At 37.3% G+C, this 20,600-nt stretch overlaps 1 protein-coding gene across 16 annotated transcripts in view; it reads left to right on the plus strand.

Annotated features, from left to right (window-relative positions):
- MAGI2 (membrane associated guanylate kinase, WW and PDZ domain containing 2) overlaps window positions 1-20,600 on the plus strand; it is a 719,386-nt gene that overhangs the window by 635,910 nt on the left and 62,876 nt on the right. For 9 of the 16 annotated variants that reach the window (XM_050324405.1, XM_050324392.1, XM_050324403.1 and 6 more), the window contains 4 exons: window positions 6,942-6,980; window positions 12,308-12,402; window positions 18,237-18,429; window positions 19,397-19,483. In XM_050324405.1, coding sequence (XP_050180362.1) covers window positions 6,942-6,980; window positions 12,308-12,402; window positions 18,237-18,429; window positions 19,397-19,483 — 414 coding nt within the window. The remainder of the gene's footprint in view (window positions 1-6,941; window positions 6,981-12,307; window positions 12,403-18,236; window positions 18,430-19,396; window positions 19,484-20,600) is intronic. The other 7 variants (XM_050324397.1, XM_050324398.1, XM_050324406.1 and 4 more) reach the window with 3 other exon arrangements.

Here is a 20,600-nt window from a genome sequence, read left to right on the forward strand (position 1 = left end):
TCATCCCTACCTAACGAAAGCAGGAAAGAGGCTTCAAGCAGGAAGCCTCAATGAAAAAGGATGATTTTCATTCTGGAGGAAATGTTTTTCCACCTAAGGAACATGAAGAACCTGCAAGACCTCTGTGATAGGGAGATTTCAATTTTTAATGATTACATATGAATTATAAAGGACTACTGCTTCTGCATAGGAAACAGTTTTATAGAGACAATCAAATGATGCATTAGTACAAAACCAGAGTGCAACTCAATTCTGTAAGTCATAGCACCTGGAAAAGTTGTCACAAGTTAGCTGTTACCTGTCAGCTCCTACCTCCTAGCTGTCACCTGCCTCTGCTGTCACCTATGAACTGTGCTCAAAGCCAAAAAAGTAGCTAAAAAAGGAGCATACGGTGATTCCAAGGACTGAGGAAGATTACCACATCATCTAGAACAACTGCTTAAAAGCAAACAGAGGGAAATTGTTTTCTGCTTTCTTTCTTTCCCATGTCTCTCTGTCTCTGCTTTTCTTTTTTCTTGTTTTGTTTTTTTTCCTCTCTTCCCCCGTCTCCTCTTATTTCTTTTTTATGGTGAAGAGAAGCTACCTAAGTTTCTACTGTGACATTTGTTTCGCTAAACTCAGAAACAAAGGAGAAAACCTGCTCAAATAATTGGATACTTTTTCCTTTTTTCCATCCAAATATTAATTCTAGGCAAATCCTTTAACTCCTTTGTCCTTAAGAAAACTATGAGATTGTAAGTGACAGTGTGACTCTGCTGATAACTATGGAAGTTAGGTAAGAAGCTAGAAAATGGAATATCAAATCAGGAATTTACTATTAATGAAAAAAATTATGACTTGATATGCTGCAGTTGTTACAGCTGTGACTGGAGCTCCGTAGTTATCTTTGGGACAATTCATTCTCCTGAATTTTACATTTTTGCCTTTATAAATTCTCCTTACCCTCTCTTATATTTTATATTGAACTCTGTTTATTGTAAATTCACAGTTTATAACAAACTTTGTTCAGAGGCCCCTGTAGGCAGACATTAGTCAGACAGGAGACACAAAGCTGTTGGGAATCATAATGCCATCATATTTCTCTAGTTATAAAATGTATAAAAGAAATTTGATTTTATATTCCTCTAAGGAAAGCAGTAAAATAAAACATTTTTTACAGTGATTAGGTTACATTTATCCTTCAGTTAGTGTGGTATCCAAAACTGGTGATGTGACACAGAAATGCCAGTAGGAAGAATGAGAAGCTAGTGATAAGCTCTCATTAAAAGTGAAATCTGAACAATTACAGTTTCACCTTTAACTGGAAGCACAAAGATTACTTTCTTCAAAATCTCCCATGTTATTTTCTCCTCTGACCACAGTGTTGAGAATTTCCCAAGTCCCTTTCGAATCTATCAGCTGTTTTATGCACTGCAATTTTTTTTGCTGCCAGAGATTTAGACATGCTGGAAAAGAACCAAAAAGCAAAGATCACCAACAGTTGTGAAATATGTAAATAGAAAACGTATTATCATAATTAGCCTCCATAAAATACAGTGGTTTCTTATGCAGACTTATAAGTACCCTTCTCTAAGGATTACAGACAAACAGCCCAGTTCATATTCACAGGCTACCTTTCCTCTGGAGTATCACTGCAGGTGTTCAGCACGGGTATGCGTTAAGGTAGGAAAGTTTTGTCAGACAGCATTATACTGACTCATAATGCGTAACTTTGAAAATACCAATCTTGCAGAAAAATACTAAGGCAATCAAGGTTTCCTAAATTTGATAATTATGGAACATAAAAAAAAATATTAGGTGTCTAGAACTGAATGCATTATCACCTCAGGGGTTCTATGGCGTAGTCTACAGATTTTCCTGCCAGTGCTTGTTGGCTGAAGAGCTATGCAGTTACGTTCTTAAAAACTGAAGGAAATTTTTCCCAAAATTGTTACTACAATTTTTTTCAGACAGTATTTTCATGACAAAAAAAAATTTGCCTCTTAAAAATTTTTCCCATTTTTGCTAATTTCTAGTCTAAAGAAAATTACATTTTATTTATGGTGCTTTACAATATATATGTATACACATATGTGTGCAGATGTATATATGCATTGAACTATGAAGACATTAAATACATTAAATACGTTCTGAAGTATCCTATAAAGGGGGTTTTTGTATGGGTAAAGGGTTTGGGACTATAAATTAGAAAATCAGGTTCTAGTTTCAAATCTTCCTTGAGCTCAGTTTGCTATATCTTTCAATATTTCTGTTCACCACTTGGTGCCCTTTATGTCAGTAAGTCATGCCTGCCTTCACTTAGTAAATAGAAGTATTGGGAAATTGCTAATTAAGACGAATTATCATCAAACTACTCCTTGACTAGAGTATGAGCAACTGAGTTATAAGAAGGTTCTTTCTCAAAGCAATTGCCAAACAACCCATGTTGGTGTTTTCTTTGCATCTATTGCTACCCCAAGCAACAGCATAGAAAAAGTCTAAGAACTTATATTACTAAATGAATGTAATACCTTCTCTTTAATAAGAGATCATACATGATGAAAGGGAAGGAAATTTATCAGTCCAATGTCAAATAGTTTTGTATTGTTTGTCACTGAAGAAAGAGTTACTCACCATGACAAAATGGATTTTTTGCTTATAAGAACTGACAGTGAAACCAAAAGCATTTTCGAATGGAATTATAACATCATCACAGTACCACGGATGTAAAATTATTTGATTGTTGGATTGCAAAGTAGGTCCCAAATGACCTCTGCTAATATGAAGTGTCAATTTTACAGCTGATGGCAGTATTAAAGATGCAGTATTCCTTTCTCTTGAACAATTTACACTTTACTAAAAGGTATACAAATAGATTTTGATCTGCAAAGTGGTAGTGTGTACTTAAGAAGTCAAAGTAATAATTTAAGAAAACTGACTTGCAGGCATTCAGGGGTTGGCCACAGGTGCATGAGACAAATGGGTTCTGCATTGCATGTGTGCTGTGTCAAACTGCTGATTGCACAGCTCTGGAAAGGACATTGCAGCATGACCACATTCATTCTTCTCATTTGTGAAACTCCTGTTTACCTAAAAAGCATGGCTAGTACTAAGATGCTGAAATATAAATGTTCTCAAGTGCTACTTTTGTTCCATGTGTTTAGCATTCAACAAAGTCTGATCTAGAAAATAACAAGAGTACAAAAAATAGTATTATCATCCCTACCTTTCATCAGCATAATTCTCCCTCCAGAGAATACCAGTGGCTCTAGTTGTACAAATAAGAATACCCTTGTGTCATGCTGTGGGTGAATTGTGCTCCTATGGCTCTATCTTGATAGCAAAGAAACCTGTTATTTTCACCACTAATTTAATTTAAATCAAAATTGTGTCCCAGATCTTGTCTATTGCTTATCTCTTTTCACAAATATTTTGCAGTTTGCAATTTAAAAACTATGAGTGTAATTTATTTTAGACTAAACGTGCAGATGTGCAAGCTTTTTACAATGCTGTCTTCTAATAGCAGAATTAATCTTGGCTTTGCCTTCATCATAGAATGGTTATCATAGAATGGTTTGAGTTGGAAGGGACTGAAAGATCATCTGCTTCCTGCCCACAAATGTTGATGTATAGCAAGATTCTTCAAAATGCACAGCTGCATCCTCGTTCTCCAGAGCACACAGAGTCGTCTCCATGGTGATTTATTTTGGTTATAGTTATACACAAGTAGAAATTAAGAAGAATAATTCTTAGTTTTTTGGTTTGTTATTTTTTTTCCTGATTCTTCTTTCTAGGACAGGTTAGCTGAAGTAAAAAAAAAAAAAAAAAAAAAAAAATGAAATAAGCAAATTTACTGAGTATTTTATTATTCATTCAAGCTTACTTTCACATGAAAGGCTACAACTACTCACGGCAATGCAGCTGCAGAAATTCAACCAGAAAGGCTTCATAGGGAGAATACAGAAATCTTATGTCATCATTTTAAAACTTTCTGCACTTTGAATGCCTGTTGATGATAGCAGTGTTGAGTAGTCTCCTCTCTTTATCCTGACCTCTCCAAAATTGCCTTCTGCTGCCTCATTTCCTATGAAGTGGAGGCAGGATGTTTAACATATCCACAAAATTTCTATTAAAAGTTTAGAAAATGACAGAATTAATTCAGTAATAAATAAATGGAAAGTTTCAAATTGCCTTGTATAGAGGTTAGTTTCCTATAAAGAACTAATTGACAGATTTTTATAAAACAAAGCTTGCTAGAGTCTCTCAGTATTCTGGTAAAATTACCAGTTCAAACAGTTTGTTCTAAGCAGATTAAGACACAAGGACAGATGAGGAGCAGGACCAGCAGTCCTTCCTCTTCACTTGGAAGTTGCTTTTCTGTAAGGTCTTTGAGCCCAGAACTATGTGAGTTTTAAAAAAAAATATTTATCTCTGCATTTGAAATGTGGACACATTGCTAATTCATTCTCTTCTTATATGTTAAATATTCTACACAGATCTTTCCTCTTTTGAGTTTTCTGCTAGTTGCCAACAGTTTGGCTTGTCACATGAGTGCTGCTCTCTAGAGTTTATATTCTATTCTTCAAAGTGAAATAATTATGTCAGTGACATAATCACAATTATCCTATACTGCACAGAGACCCATACTGCTAACAGCACATTCTTCCTAAAATGAACATTGCTTTGTGTTTACCAAAAACACAAGTCCACACTTAGGTTTGTCTTTCTGGTGATCATACATTTAAAAGCTTTAAGGCTTGATTCAATGTCTTCAGCATAGCACAGTTCCAAGTTTTGTGTGTGTGAAGTCCTACACTACAACGAAAACACATGCTAGATGCTGAATGCTTGACTACAAGATGATAATTAACTCTCTTCATGATACTCTACATGAAGCTCTGCAAGGAAGAGGAACAAAAGCCGTATCAGACTTCATAAGACTAGTTTTGAAGGAAACTACCTCATTGACAGGCACTTTTGCTTGATCACAGACAATAGTTCACAAAAAAAGACACTGCTAACTTTTTTAAAATACACGACTGTACGTCTTGACAGAGCAAGTCGTTCTCTGATTTGTCACAGTTTGAGCATGGTGGTGTTTCTTTCACTTTGCTGTTTGAGGGCAGTTCTGGGGGATATTAGGACAACTGCAAGCAGAAATGGAAACACAGAATGAACCAATCTCACAGCAGCTCCAAAGAGCAATTCAAGCTGAGTAAGCAAGAGAAAAAACTTATGTCCTTTCAAACCTAAAAGCTTATAGAGACTATCAAGATAAAATTGCTTTCTGTACATTAAAATCATTGTGTCTCTTTTAAGAATTCCATTAAAATCTTGAAAGGCTGTGAGTAAAAAAATAATTTCTCCAAGTTTGCAGTAGAGTGGCATCAGTTTCAAAGGGTTGGGTTTTTTTTTTCAGGAGTTGTTCTGGTGGAATATTTTACATTTATATAGCACCTCTCACCTGAAGGATCTCAAATCACTGTACAAAATCTGAAGTGTGTGAAGGAATTACCTCCTTTAACCATCAAAGTAAAGATGTGCAGCCATCTATAAAATGAAACAGCATAACCCACATGGCACAACTCAACACAGAGGGGGAACACAAATACAACAGGAACACGAAATCCAAGGGGAAGTTCCCATCTAGTAAACCTGAATTTGGACAGGTCATGGCTGGTATATCAATATTCTTACCAAAAGAGTCGTAAGACTTTCCGTGGTTCCATTTTCATTTCTGGGAAAATGTCTTTGCTCTAGAGCAACCAGTTCAGTATTGTCTCAAGTGAACTGTGAATTACTCAGCTGCTGCCATTTACAGCCCATGCTACCTTTAGGAAATAGTCCACCAGAAGGCAGGTAGCTTTAGTCCAAATTCTTTCAAAGTGGTAGTACGGAGCTTCCACAGAAGTGTCTCACCACATAGACTCATGTATTTCCAGAAGACTTTTAGCCAAAATTGCTGGCCTACAGTGCATTCTCTGGCTTCTTTCTGCCTGGAACTACCTACTTAGAATATTAAATCCACACCTGTCTTCCTTCTGTCTCAGAAAGATAATAGTTACTCATAGGTTGCATCACTGTTCTACAAATGCTGATCTGAAAGACCTTACCCTGTTTATACCATGAAATATGCATGGTATGATACTCTGCTTTAGAGTCACATGAATGCATTAGTGCTTTCTTTGCCCTTTTGTTGTGGGTAGGCCAATGGATGGCCACCTCTGGTTTGGAATGTTTTGCAATTCACTCTGGATGCTGCCAAGACAATAAAAAAGAAATTCTTATTCAAAATGTGGTAAAATCAGCAAAGGAAGCATGACTGAATTCAGCTAGGGACTCATTCCTGATTCCTCTAATGTCAGCAAAGTAGTTTTATATGAAAACAAAACAATTATTTGCTGTGTTTCGTCTAGTGAAATAAAAATACTTTGAAACTACCTGCACGAAAAGTATGTTAAAGGGATTTTCCTGCATTTGCCTTCACATACAATCAGTTGTTATTGGCAACGTACATCCTTCTGGGAAACTCTTGCACTTCTTGATGATAGGAGACATTTTTCAATTGTGTTGTATAAGGGCATTGGTCAAGTCATCTAAACAGAGCCATTAAACTTTCCCTTTTATTGCTGTACTTAAATAAGGACAAATATTGTCACTAATTTTCACAGCTTAAACCACACTAACAATTTTATCTTCATCAGAACCTATGTTATGTTGAAGAAACATTACCATCTTACCATCTGTTTCACTTTGCATAGAAATGGACAGGGAGGTCTTCAGCTAGCAGTAATATTATATGTATCACCTAGAAAGTGAAGAAGGAGGGGAGAAGAAAAAAATTGGAAGAAAAAGTAGAAATTGCACTTTAGTAATTCGAAACACAGCAGAGAAGTTGATGCTGCATCTTTAAATAACTTGAGAAATGTATTTCATCTTTAATTCCCCATTTTCCTATTCAGAACAAGTGCTGCCCAGGACTGGTTTTCGAGCGGATTCCTCTGGCAAGTATTCTTCAGCCTTTGTTGTTCTGTAAATTAGTTGTCCTTCATATTATGTTTTAGTTATCCTTCTTTCTTTATCATTTCTCCAGATAATGGCCAGTCATGACTGCCCAGTCACCATTTTATTTTGTATGATTCTTGTGGGGTTATAGAATGCTTACTCTAAACCTTTTTATAATAGATTTGCATTTTGAGAAAGGAAAATCATTTCTTTTTCCTCGGTCAATTTTTGTGTGTGTTTTACTGTGTTTTATGTGTACTTTCATACATTAGTGTTCAATCTTTAGCATAAAAATGCATCTCTATAACTCATACCCAATCTAAACTTAAGCAATACATTTTGTAAAACTCAGTTTAATTCTATCCCCTACATATGCCTTGGACTGTAAAAATGTAAAAGCAAAAACTTTCAAAATCAAGAGATTTTTGGGGTGTTTGAATCAACACTGGTCTGGTAAAATGGCAGTGGACTTGTTTAAAAACCAGCAACGTTTGATTTCTCAGTGTGATCATGTTAAGTGAACAGTTAAAACAGGCATCCCATAAAAAAAAAAAAAAGGTTATCTTGACAATCCCAATAAAGTCTTTTTAAGTCCTGCAGTTTGGACAGAGATCCTAAATGAAATATGATATTGGCCTGGTTTTGCATACCCCAGTAGGGTTTATACAATAAGTAACTGTGTTAGCACACCAATTTTTTCGGTTTTTTTCTTTGAAGATTTTCATACTGAAGTCTCTATTTGCCAGCTTTCCTCTCTATAGATGCCAGGAGGAAATATGCTTTTTTTTTTAAAGCTACTCTCATTGTAGACCAGCAGACCCATGACTGTTTTCAAGCTTTTCACATCTTCCAAGAGCATCTGAAACTCAGATGAAGTTATTGTAGTTTTGTGTCAATCACAATTCACAATTTCTAATTATTTATGTGAAAAAAAAATCTTCACCATCTTCAGCAAGGGAGTCCTAATTAGTTTTTCTTTTTAGCAGATGAGTTGAGTCTGCCCAGAAAGACTGTAAAATTATCACAGCAAAGCTCTTCATCTTTGCTTTAATTGCAATATGGAAGAGATTTAATAAAAAAAATTCTATATCAACATTTACAGCGTCATCCCAAATACCAGGTTTAACACTGTAAAATCACATAGCACTTGTTCATCTGGACTCACAAATCAATTTATCACCTTCAAGGACATATTTTCTCAACATTTAAGAAACAGTTGCATGAACGTTAATCAGTGTGTAATTCACCTACCTATTCAGGTGAATACAATACAGAAAGCTAGCTCAGAGTAGATAGTCACACCTTTGCCTGTGAGATCTCATTATTGTTCAGTAACAATCTGTTCTGGTACCATTACATTTAAAGTAAATTCCCTGTCGTCCAGGAACCAGAAAGCAGAATATCCCCATGCTCTTCACCATCCCCACAGTGCAGCAACGATCAGATCACAGCTTACCCAATGCCATTCTCAGAGTCATGGGGGAGCCAGCTGATTTTATAACCTAGCAAAGTGAATTGGTGTGGTTTTTTGTCTTCTAGGCTAAATGATCAGTTAAGAAAATTTTCTTTTTCACAAAAAGGAAGAAACTAAATTCTATAACTATATAAAAAAAGAATGAAGTTACCAGCAGGCAAGGCTAAAGTTCTTATTCTAACATAAATGTGTAGGGAAGCAAGCAGGAATGGGGAACCTTGTCATTCTGGCACAGAATATCCTTTTATATGATCAAAAATATTGACTTAAGGTGAAACTCTCCTTTTGATGAAACTGGTAGGAGACAGGACATTAAGATGTATTAAATTGACAGGAAGGATAAGCTGCTTGACTCCCATGTCTGCAACCTATTCATTTCTTCTTACTTGACACGAACCACAAGGTGCTAATCTAGGTTAGCAAGAGAAAACAAAAAGACACATTTAAGTTATATTAACCAAGAGTTTGTGATACATTGCAAGGCACAGGAGCATAATTTGCTGTAAGGAGAGGTAATTTTCTCTGTATGATCAACTGAAAATCTGCTCCAGCAAGAAAACCCAAAATTTGATCTATCTAACAATCCTTTGTGAGGAAAAAGAAAAGTACCAGAGTCCTGGAGAAGTAAACACTGGAGGAATATCAGATGAAATATAATCATTTACGTGGGTAATAACACTTGATCAGTGTGTGATACTTGTTCAATATTCAGGAATATTGAGCTGCTGCCACATTAATAGTAGGGGCTTCCAGTAAATCTACCGAGGATGAGCTCCTGCAGGAAAAGCACATACTAGTGAACAGATTACCTGTCTTTCAGAATCAGGAAAAGAGGCATCTCAGTAGCAGGGCTTTAGAACGTATTTTCTATCAGAGGTGAACTGCCGATATGGAGATAAACTGAGAACCATGTGAAAGGAGTTTAGCAAAAGTTGGTTGCTCAGATTAACCTGGTAACTGATTTTTTACACCAAACAAGTTTAATCCATTTATACTTCGACTAGAAATTTTACAAAATGCCAAATATAATTGAAACACTTTTACATTAGCCTGGAGAAGACAGTGCTTATCACAAAATGTAAAGACCAATGGCTAGAAAGCAGGTAAACAATTCTAGTAAAAGAACAGCTTCTGGTCTGAAAGACTAATATTTTTTGAGAGCCTTGCATTACATCTTCTGTCTTATTTTCATTAATCAATTAAGCAAAAAAACCAAGGTCCACTTTCAGAGATGTAAGCTGAGGAATCTATGGTTTAGCTGTCTCCAGACCAGTGGAGAGGTGGTCAGTGCAGCCAGTAGAGTCATACCATACCAAGCACGAAAGCTGAAATTATCAACAGCAACAGTGAGGAAGCAGTCTTGTGTACTAGTCAGTCACTGGAGATACTGTGATATTACTTAAAAAAATAAATAAAATTATGGGATACAATCCATCAGTGAAAACTCTGAGGCAGGTGACCTGGCAACAAAGACCGCAAACAAGTTCAGGTACCATTGCCTTCTTTGCCTGTGTCTTTACTAGTAAGGTCTGTGTGCTGTTTGCTTGCAGAGGTTTGCAACAACAGGAAGCTGGACTAGATGACCCAGGGATCCTTTCCAGTCCTGTGTTTTGTTTCCTTACTGGGACAGAAAAGAACGTTATTTTTCAAAAGCAGTTTTTAGTAGCCTGGTCAGACTTGGCAGAGAATGGTCTCCATGAATTTCCAGCTCTTTAGGATGGAAGGCTCTTCTGAGCAAGCGTGGTGGCACAGTCAGTTAATCCAAAGGCTTCTGAACTGTGTTAGAGGTCATAAAAAACTATGCCCATATACAGTATTTTTTAGCCTAAACCTTTTCCTGGTCAACCTGGCTTATCTATTCAGTTCTAAATGAGAAGAAAAACAGCTTCTTTTAAAAGAAATAGTACCTCTTATTTTGGATTTAGTGCCAAATTTAGTTTGGATGAGCTTTGTCAATGTATCTGTTTGAGGGATGTTTTCATCTCAGTTTGCCAAAGCAAGTATTCACAACCTGACGTTCTCGTACTTTCTTAATATATTCCCAACTGTGCATATTCATTCACATGTGTGCAAATAAAGGTTTGTGGTTTGTGAACAACAAAAGTTCTTGGTTTGTGACAGACAGCTGGAAATAGTGCCTTTGAGTGTTAGACCTGGGTTACAAATGGTGACATAACTGTGTCTATCTACAAAGCTCTCTCCTTGTGCTAAACTCCATCCTTTTAGGAACAGCAGTTCAGTAAAGTATTGCTTTAATCTGAAAATTCCTTTGCCTCTCACAACTTGTAAACAATTTGCATTAAGTTAATATACTGTACATGCACAAACTTCATTTTTTCTTTTACATACTGTTGAGACACTTATAAAATAAATTTTAAAAGTCAGTATAATAAGCTGTTCAGTTCTCTTTGAGTTCTTAATATATGAGAAGCAAGTTGGTAGGAAAAGGTAATACTTTTATTTTACCAATTGAAATATTTGTAGTTCAATCTCTTACCAGCATAGATTGTTGAAATAATGCACTACCCTGCTGTCTATAGAGGATTTTTAATTGCATTCATAGTATAGAATCAGTGCACGTATTCTATATTTGTCTTTGTAAGACTTAACTGAAACAGATTCAGCTTTAATCCCAAACTAATCCTGGGATCTGCTCAGTTCCACAGTTTATGAGGTGTCCACTGACGGCTCTGAGGGGAGATCCATGAGAGATGCTGAAGCACCATATTTCAGCCATCTGTAGTCTCTCCTGTCCCAAGGAAACAAGGCACAACTGGTGACACTATGAGCAGTTTGTTGAAATAAATCTACTCTTCCCTTTTTTTCTCTGAGTGTTGGCAACAAGCTGGTCAAAGCTGTCACATGTAGACCAGAATGCAATTCGTAGGAAAGACCATTCCTGTAAATCACCATCCTGCTTTAAGTGATGAACCTAAAACATCTCTGAGCATGCAGACAAAGCAATAATAACAATAAACAAGTTCTTAGTCCCTTGAATGCTTACAGTTTCACTTTGTAATATTTGAAATTTTATTCTATTATTATTATTTTTGACCCAGAACAATAGATTCTTTCAAGTGAATCTAAAGACCCTTTTATAAGAAAGTGTCTTTTAAAAGACACTTTGTTCCTGAATTGATATTTTCCAGGACAGAATATGTTTTTTACAGCCAGGTTACACAGGCATATGGAAGTACAATCTTAAGGATTCAGAAAGCTGTTTAGACTTTAATTGGGTAGCATTAAGGAGTTCAAGTTAATGATGTTAGCTTTCAGTTTAAACCCTAAGACTTAGAGGCTTATAATGAGAGCTTTCGTCAACACTCTTTGTTGAGAGTATTGCCAGAAAGTGAATACTTAAAAGCTAAATTACATAAAAAGACATAATGCTCTATATCTGTGTTTGGAAGTTAAATGACCTGTAATGATTTTCATCTTCTGTAACTTGGACTGATGTATCTCTATCTCCCATTTCAGTTTATTCTTTTTAGGGTTTAATGAACTGCAAGGAAAACACAAATTAAATACCAGAGGTGGATGAACAGCAGTCCATTATGCAGTCAGTTTTAGGAAGACACCTTTATAGCCTCTATTTTGGACAGACTTTTCCAGTACTGTTCTTCTATGAATGTATTCTAGCTTGGTTTAGTCTATTCTACTGAACATAATCATCCTCCAAGAGATAACCTGCATTTTCAGTTCTCCTCCTTGTCTGTGGCCCATTTGTTTCCACCAGCTCTAACCAGGATGCCATTAGTCATGTGCGATGAACACAAGGTGGGAGGGAAGATGGTGCAAATTCTCAAGACAAAGCCAAAATGCTTTGCTCAGTGGGATTTCCCTTTAAACCAGGTCCCGATTACAAGGAGCTGGATGTTCACCTTCGGAGAATGGAGTCTGGGTTTGGCTTCAGGATCCTGGGAGGAGATGAGCCTGGACAGCCTGTGAGTTATTTCTTCCTGATTTGCCTTTTCCTTCCACACTCTTAAACCTGTGTAAATGTCAGAGAAATACATAGCTGAACCCAAATGAACATTTTGTTAAGGCTATAAGTAAAATGGCTTTTACTCATCCATAGAAAAAGACAAAACTCTCAGGTTGTTCACATCTAAAAGATGTAACAGTCAATTAAGCTGGACTCAGAAGGCATTAAGGTAGAAATAGTGCATCACTCATCCCATTGCTGCAGAGTGTGATCTGGCATCTCTTAATCTTCACTTTCCAAAACCAAGTTTAAGCAGAAGATTTTAAAAATCAAATTATGTAAGACTGTCTATAACCACATCCAATGTAGGCAGACTGTATACATAATATATGCATAAAGTTAAAAGATACTGTCAACAATGCAGTTTATTTCCAGAAACACAGAAGGCCCCACCAGGGAACAGTGGTCCATGTTGCAGGTTAGATGTCAACATCACATGATGCATCAGGCATAAAAATAGTAGCTTTATACCATTCAGAGGCAGACATCCCTGTAACCAAATAACAGATAACAAAACCAACATAGATTCACTGCAGGTGAAATAAATATATTAAATGGAACATATACGCAGTATTTAAAAGAAATTTTGTAGAAGCCCAGAAGATACAGGGCTGATGTGTGAGACATCACAAATATGTACACATTTTTTATACACTATAATTTCAAGAGAACAGGCAGAATTAGTACTCCTTTGGAAAAAACTTCATGATGTAACCATATTTTGGTAGTGAGGACTAATCCCAAGACAATAATAATAGTGGTTTATTATCACAACCTTATGCACAGTCTCAGTCCTGTGCTACCACATTTCTGACATAAGGTATAACTAATTAATAGATTTATATATTCCCTAATCGATAGATTTGTGTATTCTGTATTCAAATTCACACAGAATAATATAGTTTTCATTCAAGCATTAACATTAACCAGCACATGGCTCTGAGAAACAAAGAAGCTCTTCTATTTTAAAATTTTCAACAAGTACTGATAAATATTAATAGTTGACTGATGTCTCCTGTAAAAAGAAAAAAACACACTGTGTTCTCAAAAAAGTGCTTCAAATGCTGATTGAAATGCAGAGGTTCTCATTTAGAATGAGTTTCAAATATAAATTATTGCTTAAGGACTCCAAAACAACACTGCTTCATCATCTACACTTGTGACAGATTTGTGCCTGAAGCCCCCCGACATCAAACTTCCTTCCATGGAGCACATCCCACTGCACATAAAATGAGGCACATTCTCCAATTAAGCATTTTTCCTGTGCTTTCTAGATGGCCCAACCAGTATGGGTTCTCAAAGCTCACCTTCTGGATGAAGCCAAAAAGGAAATCTGTTAGGAGATAGTGTTAATGTGTCATTTTATCATTATAGACTGTAAAGAAATGGCACTAGTGGAAGGCCCTGCCTCCAAGATCAGATGTCTGGGGCTTTGAGCAGCCCAGTGTAATGGAAGGTGCCCTGCCAATGGATTTCCCTCCCCTGTTGCAGGGAGGTTGGAAGTAGATGATTTTTAATCCAACCCAAACCATTCTATGATTCAAGAGCATTTGGAAATTTCCCTCTACCTGCTTCAGACAATAATGTCTAATGGCATTTTTTCTCTGCCAGGGAAGTGTCCCTGGCTACAAAGCTGCTCAATATTCTGAGGGAGTCTCTCTTAGTGTATTCTTTAGTGTTTTTTTCATTACAAATGGATAATTAAGTAGTCACAGACTGAGTGTCTGACTGTCTCTGCAGATTGGAGGTTTATAACTGTCTCATGGGGAAAAGTGCAGTTTAAATGCCTTATTTAAATGATGATTATTTATATGAAATTGAATCATTTCAACCTAAAGAACTGAGAAAAAAACTCTTTTAGAATACCCAATATTCTGATAGTTAAGAATACATGCCAGAGTTGTGAGAGACTTGAGTCTCTGCTCAGCAATCCAGTAGAAAAGGAATTTTGAAACAAGCCTTTTGCCCTGCAGCTACATGCATTATGCACTGAATTGTTACAGAGCAAAAAGGTCTTTCTAGTGCCTTTTCAGCAGAGGACTGACCTGACTTTTCTGTCCGAAGTCAAAGAGTCATAGCTGGATAGCAAATGCAGAGATAAGCAACTTGCTGTTTTTGGAAAGCAGGACCAAAAATGCTGCCTTCTGTGAACCACCCTCTAAGATGCTTCACTGTCCTGCTGAACAATTGCTCCCAACCTGTGCTTAGCCTCAAGGTTGCTATCTCTATTTCAGTGCTTGCAAATACAAAAGCATTTTACCCCAGATTTACCAATCCAATGAGATTTATGTCTCCCCACAAACCATGTCTCAAAGTCCTCAAGAATTAATAAGATCCTAACTTGAGGCCAAGGATCCTAAGGTAAAAAGGCACCTCCTCAGAACTAAGTGTTGCAGTGCTGAATTTCTCAATTCTCACTCCGTCGTTATTGCCCATATACTTGTTTTCACTGATCAAATATATCAGCAATAAAAACACAGATACACTCTTCTCTGTTTTTTAGTGTCCCTCTATTTTGTATTCAAAGTACAAGACTTCTTAACTGTTTTCTCCCCTCCACTGCTTCCCTGCTCCCCCATGGACAGCCCACCTGCAGCTTCCCATTTCTTTCACCTCCAGAAAAGGAGAGGCAGTCTCCAAACCCCTGCTTTTCCTATGAAACAAGAACTGAGACACTTTGAAATTTTTGTTTCAGGTCTCCTGCTGTGCAGTCAGGTAACACAGAACAAAAGGAAGCTTTTGTCTTTGTGGTTTGATTTCTAAAAAGGATATCGGTTCTTCAGCATAAGGCAATAACTTTTTCAAATATGCAGAATCCAAATAAAGTTTTTTTTTTAGAAAGATAATACTGACACTATAGAGGGACTGTAGCTTAGTTTCATTCTAGTTATATCAGCTACCTGGGTCCTTAGAAGAATAAAGTGCTGTTGAAATATTACGCTTTCTGTATTTGTAAATGTAAAGATGCTTTTGAAAGGAAATACTTGAATAGATAAATTTCTAATATCAAGATTGTGAGTTATGCCAGTTCCAATCACCTCTTAAATCTTCTAATATCATACCATCATAGGTATTTATCATATCTCCCAGTAACTTGAGGATTTAGAGATAGTCTGGCTCTGTTACAGTTAATTATAATATCACTGAAAGATTGCAAATATACATAAATTGGAACTTTTCTGAAGTTGAAATTTGCTGTCCCAAAAGGGAGATGTATTTTGGATACATTTGTGCAGCTCAAACTCAAAATAACAGGAACATACACATAATTTCACTAAGAGTTTTACCTTTTCAACACAGATGGACTGCAATTCTTCTCAAAAATGTCTGCAAGATGCATGTTTATATTCTTTTTATTATGAGTGCCAAGATACAGACACTTCTAAGACATAACAGATGTCCACTGAGCAAAATGTTGGGATAATGCATGGGAAGTCCTATTTTAGCAGTGATTGGGCAGAGTTCAGATAAGGAGCTTGGATTTGGACATCATAGGTACTTAAAATTAAGTGAATCACACCTTTTATGTATATACACTTAATTTTACTATGTACCTGTGAAGCTACTGTGTTATATTCAGAGAAACTGAAACTGAAACACAAAATCAAATTACCAAGAATCACAAAGAAAGCCAGTATCAAAACAGATTAATAATATGTATGAGTTAATCAACTTCAGATTATGCTCTGCTGCGATATTCCCAATCCCAGTATTTCTCATGTTGAATTTCAAGCAGTAGGAGAAACTTTCCTTTTTCTCTACAACAAACTCTTTATTGCTTACATGCCATCATCCTTTTCCTCACACATTCAAAGCAATCTCATGCCAGTATGAACTGCATTACAGAGATAATATAATCCTGATATATATTTTACCAATTTGTGTTTTGCATGTAGAATTGATAACTATTATGGTAACTACTCATCCATGAAATGAGAGCAGATGCTGGATAAGAAACAAGTTCAGACACAGAAAATGGAAAAGTAGAAATGTTAAGTTATTCTTGCTATTAAATATACCAAGTAACAGATATGGTGGCCATCATCTTGATAAACACATCTGAAGTGTTCAAAGTTGGACCCTGCTGCCTATGTTAGGAGTCCACCACTGAGATGAGTAACACAATCCCATTCCCAGGTGGACATGTGAAATGTCAGTAATAATTAATTAGTCAAAAATAGAAGGAGTTTTTGCACTTTGCTGTGCATACTGGTGACCTACCGTGCTGTGATTTGCATTTGCGTTTCTCCGAAGGTTAAATATGCATAAATTGTTCAGTATTTTGGCTGACAATCATAAAAAAACTTAAAGAGTTCAATAAATCCAAAGGAAGAAGATACGCCCTATAATCTTCCAGGCCTATATCTTCCTATATCTTCCAATCACCCATCTCTTCACAAAAGAACTAGGAAAAAATTCTTACTCATATGCCGAACTGGAAAGGTTTTGAGAATACTCTGTGTACATCTAGCTAAACGTAGCCTTGGAGAGCTTTTTTGCTGTCCAGTAAAGGAGCATAAATACATATTTCATAGCTGGATTTTGCACAAAGTATTTGCCAGAGCTTTGAGTTATATTCTTTCACTATTTGAAGAACAGAATGGAGAATCTGAAACAGTCTCTGTGGCCACTCAGCCTGGCGCTGCTTAACAGGATCCCAGGAACACTAGAAATCAGGAAAACAACGCATCATGTTCTCTCTTTGCTAAGTTTTGAAAGCAAAAGTAAGCCAAAGGGAGGCTAAAAACTGGGGAAAATTCTCCAGGTTCCACACAGGGTTTCATTTAAACACTCTGCTGGGATACTCTGCAGCTAAGACCACAAAAAACCCCACAGGAGCACCTGTGTGACTACCATATCTAGCCTTTGCAGTTCACCATGAAAAGCAGTGCTTGATAGCTTTTATCTTTTCTTATTTAAAGTGGATTGTCACATGGCATGTCATATTCATCATTCTGTGCTCACTCTCACAGTGAAAAAGAGAAAGGAAAACGTGGAACACTCTCTGAATGCTTTAATATTCTTTCAAAGAAAGCAGGTTTTGTTTGAATCAAGCTCAGCTATTCTACCAGTTATTCCACAGGGAAAATATATTTGTCTTCTTCTAATAAATTATGTGAAACTATATGTATATAAAGTGGAGAAAAATGTTAAAAGTTTTTGGATAGATTTTTACTAGTTTATATGTCCCATACAAATTACATTTAAATCTTGATTTGGGAAAGCAACATCTGCCCAGAGCAAGCTGACATTTTTCCTCTTTTTTCCATTTTGTTAATCAGTCACTACCTAAGGAATTATTCATTATGAGTAAAAACATTTTAATATAGCACTTCTTTTCTCCTGAAGAGTCTGAAAACAAACTCTGTGTAATGGGGTCACTTCCACTAATCATCTCAGGTGTATAATTCCAGGTGTTTAAATCACACAGCAGTGAAGAACCTTTGATAAGAAATATACAGACTCACTAATTTTAAGTCAAAAGGATCCTTACATGGAATTAATGTTTAGATCTTCTGCTTAATGTAGTCTTATAACTCCATGCTCCTCAGTGACAGATTGTCTTGATTTTGAAGGTATCAAGTGGATTTTCCTTAGATTAGGATTCTCAGGTGTGTCACTCCTATGCAGGTAGGAAACATCTTACCTTCTTACCAAAGGCCAGGAAGCACAGCTCTCAGACACACAGATCTCTTCACCTGTGCTAAATCTCTAGCCTAATTTTGGAAGGAAGGGAAAAAAATTCATGTAAGTTGGAGGCTCAGTGTATAATTTTGTTTCTTTGCTGCCTAGATTCTCATCGGAGCAGTAATTGCCATGGGCTCAGCAGACCGAGATGGTCGTCTCCATCCTGGTGATGAGCTGGTGTATGTAGATGGGATTCCAGTGGCCGGCAAAACCCACCGATATGTGATTGATCTTATGCATAACGCTGCCCGAAATGGGCAAGTGAATCTTACTGTGAGGAGAAAGGTGCTACCCACGGGTGAGTGAAGGCTGGGAAAGGTGAAATGAAATGAAAAACCGATCCCAGTGCTAGCAGCACAAACAGGTGCTGTTCTTGAAAAATAGAGGAAATAAAAGTGAATGTTTGTGTCATTTTGAGGAAAGAATAATAGTAAATGTGTCCCTTGTTCCTGTGACAAAAATACCACAGCTGAGTGTTGTTTCCTTCAGAAGTGGAAACAATATTGACAACCCTGGTGTGGTGATCATGAGTGCTCTGGATTTGTTCCATGCTGTCTTGGTCTGTACTGTCTCCTCTTGTGCACTTTTGGGACTAATTGTTCACCCAGGTTAAAGCCGTTTGATCTGACTGTGTCAATAGGCAGCCAGAGAAAGGCTCAAAGACTGTTAACTGTTCAGGGCAGGAACTCATTTCACTCTTGTGTGTATTGAAAGCCCATTTCTGGTCTCACTTATGTCATCTGAAATTTCCCCCCGAACTGCAACACAAGCTGGCTGAAAACCTTCTGTAGGGTAGAAGTGGCTCCTAGGAACAGGGCCAGATTCTCCCATCGAGGAGAGACATTCAGAAAATGAACCTAAAACAATATTAGATGTTTAGACTAGCTTGGTCTCAAACATCAGAACCTGGAGGAGTGTGTGGCAGCATCTATTAAAGCTGTAATGGTAGAATTTAATGCAGTTCCATTGCAACCTTCACTTACTCGAGGAGAGAAGTTTATTTAAGAACTTTTAAAACATTTGTGGTGAGTACACTTCACTGAGGCACCAGAAATGAGCAAACCCACGTTCCCAGCCTGTCCTGTCTTCTGCCTCCCCGCGCCCTAGATCCGCTGTCGCTGCGTGCACCATTCCCCTTCGCTCCCCTGCCAAAAAACCGCCCTCCCACTCACCTTCGTGTTCTCAGTCCCCCTCCCACTGCGGCACCACAGCTCCCTGCCAGCCACACTCTCGCGGGACTGACTTTCTTCTGTTACTGACTCCAGAGTCCTCCAGCCAGAAAGCTCCCCCTGCGCCCGGCGCGACGCCCCCTCGCAGCTCCCCCAGCGCGAGGAAAATGGCCAATAACCAAGGTAATCCGCCGAGTCCTTCCCTTTAGCGCCTTTCCCGGGTCAACCGGCTGTACAGAACGCAGGCAAAATTAGCAAGAGGGTTAGCAAGGAGTGGGTGCCAGCCTTTGCTGCTGCTTGTTAAATATTAAAGGGTCTACTAGCCAGCCTGGGCTCCTGGCATAGAGGACGAGGCAAGCTGGTAATACACGTGAAGTTGTTCTTGGGCCTTGAGAGGGCCACACCAGGGAATATAGTGTGTAACTCATTAAGATTTAAGCATTGCAGGAGCTGAACAAGATTTTAATGTGGTGTGTTACAACATAAGCTTTGTGGAAAAATTTTAAAATGACTGATGTTGGGCGTGACTGCAAAACTCTGTACTAATACATCAAGCCAATTAATTTCACAGGAATTTCTCACTAGCATGAATGTATACAACCGAGGGACCTGGTGTTTTCCTTACCTGTCTGTAGCTGATATGTTAGCCTTCACCTGGAGTCACCATTTTCCACATACACTTACCCAAATCTGGAACAGAAGATCACAATTCACAAGCTCTGGAAAGCAATTTGATTAGGAAAATGTGGTATTCAGAACAATGTGGATTAAAATTACATTTTTTCACAGCCAGAAGCAAAATGCAGTTTTTCTGATGAATGTCTATTTCACAGCTGATGGTCAAATAGCCATTTAAACTTTTCCTCCTTTATCTTTCTTTTCCTATATTTAATGGCATTCAGTTGCATTCCTTTATGGCCAAGCCAGACTTTGGTCATTCTACAGAGTAGGATAATTTTTTTCTGTTGCAGCCATACTGACATAAACAATATTCAGCTTTCTGAAATGTGGCAGCCAGAAAATGAGATCTCTCTTGTCACTGACTATGGCATTTAGTTGCAGATTTGGTTCAATAACTCTTGGAGATTTTCAGTTCTAAAGCAGGAGTATAATAATTGTTTGTTTTTCTTCCTCTTTATACTCTCTAATTACTTTATTTTATAGTTGCAGAAGAACCGCTAAAGGACACACCTGACTGAAAAAACAACAGCTTGTCCTTGGATGATGTTTATTTTATTAATATATACATACTGAAGGTCTAATTTGTAAACTCTCTACCTAGGATATGTGTGTGTATGCG

This window comes from Myiozetetes cayanensis, unplaced genomic scaffold (assembly GCF_022539395.1).
Source record: "Myiozetetes cayanensis isolate MyiCay16 unplaced genomic scaffold, myiCay2020 scf3, whole genome shotgun sequence".
Classification (NCBI taxonomy): domain Eukaryota; kingdom Metazoa; phylum Chordata; class Aves; order Passeriformes; family Tyrannidae; genus Myiozetetes; species Myiozetetes cayanensis.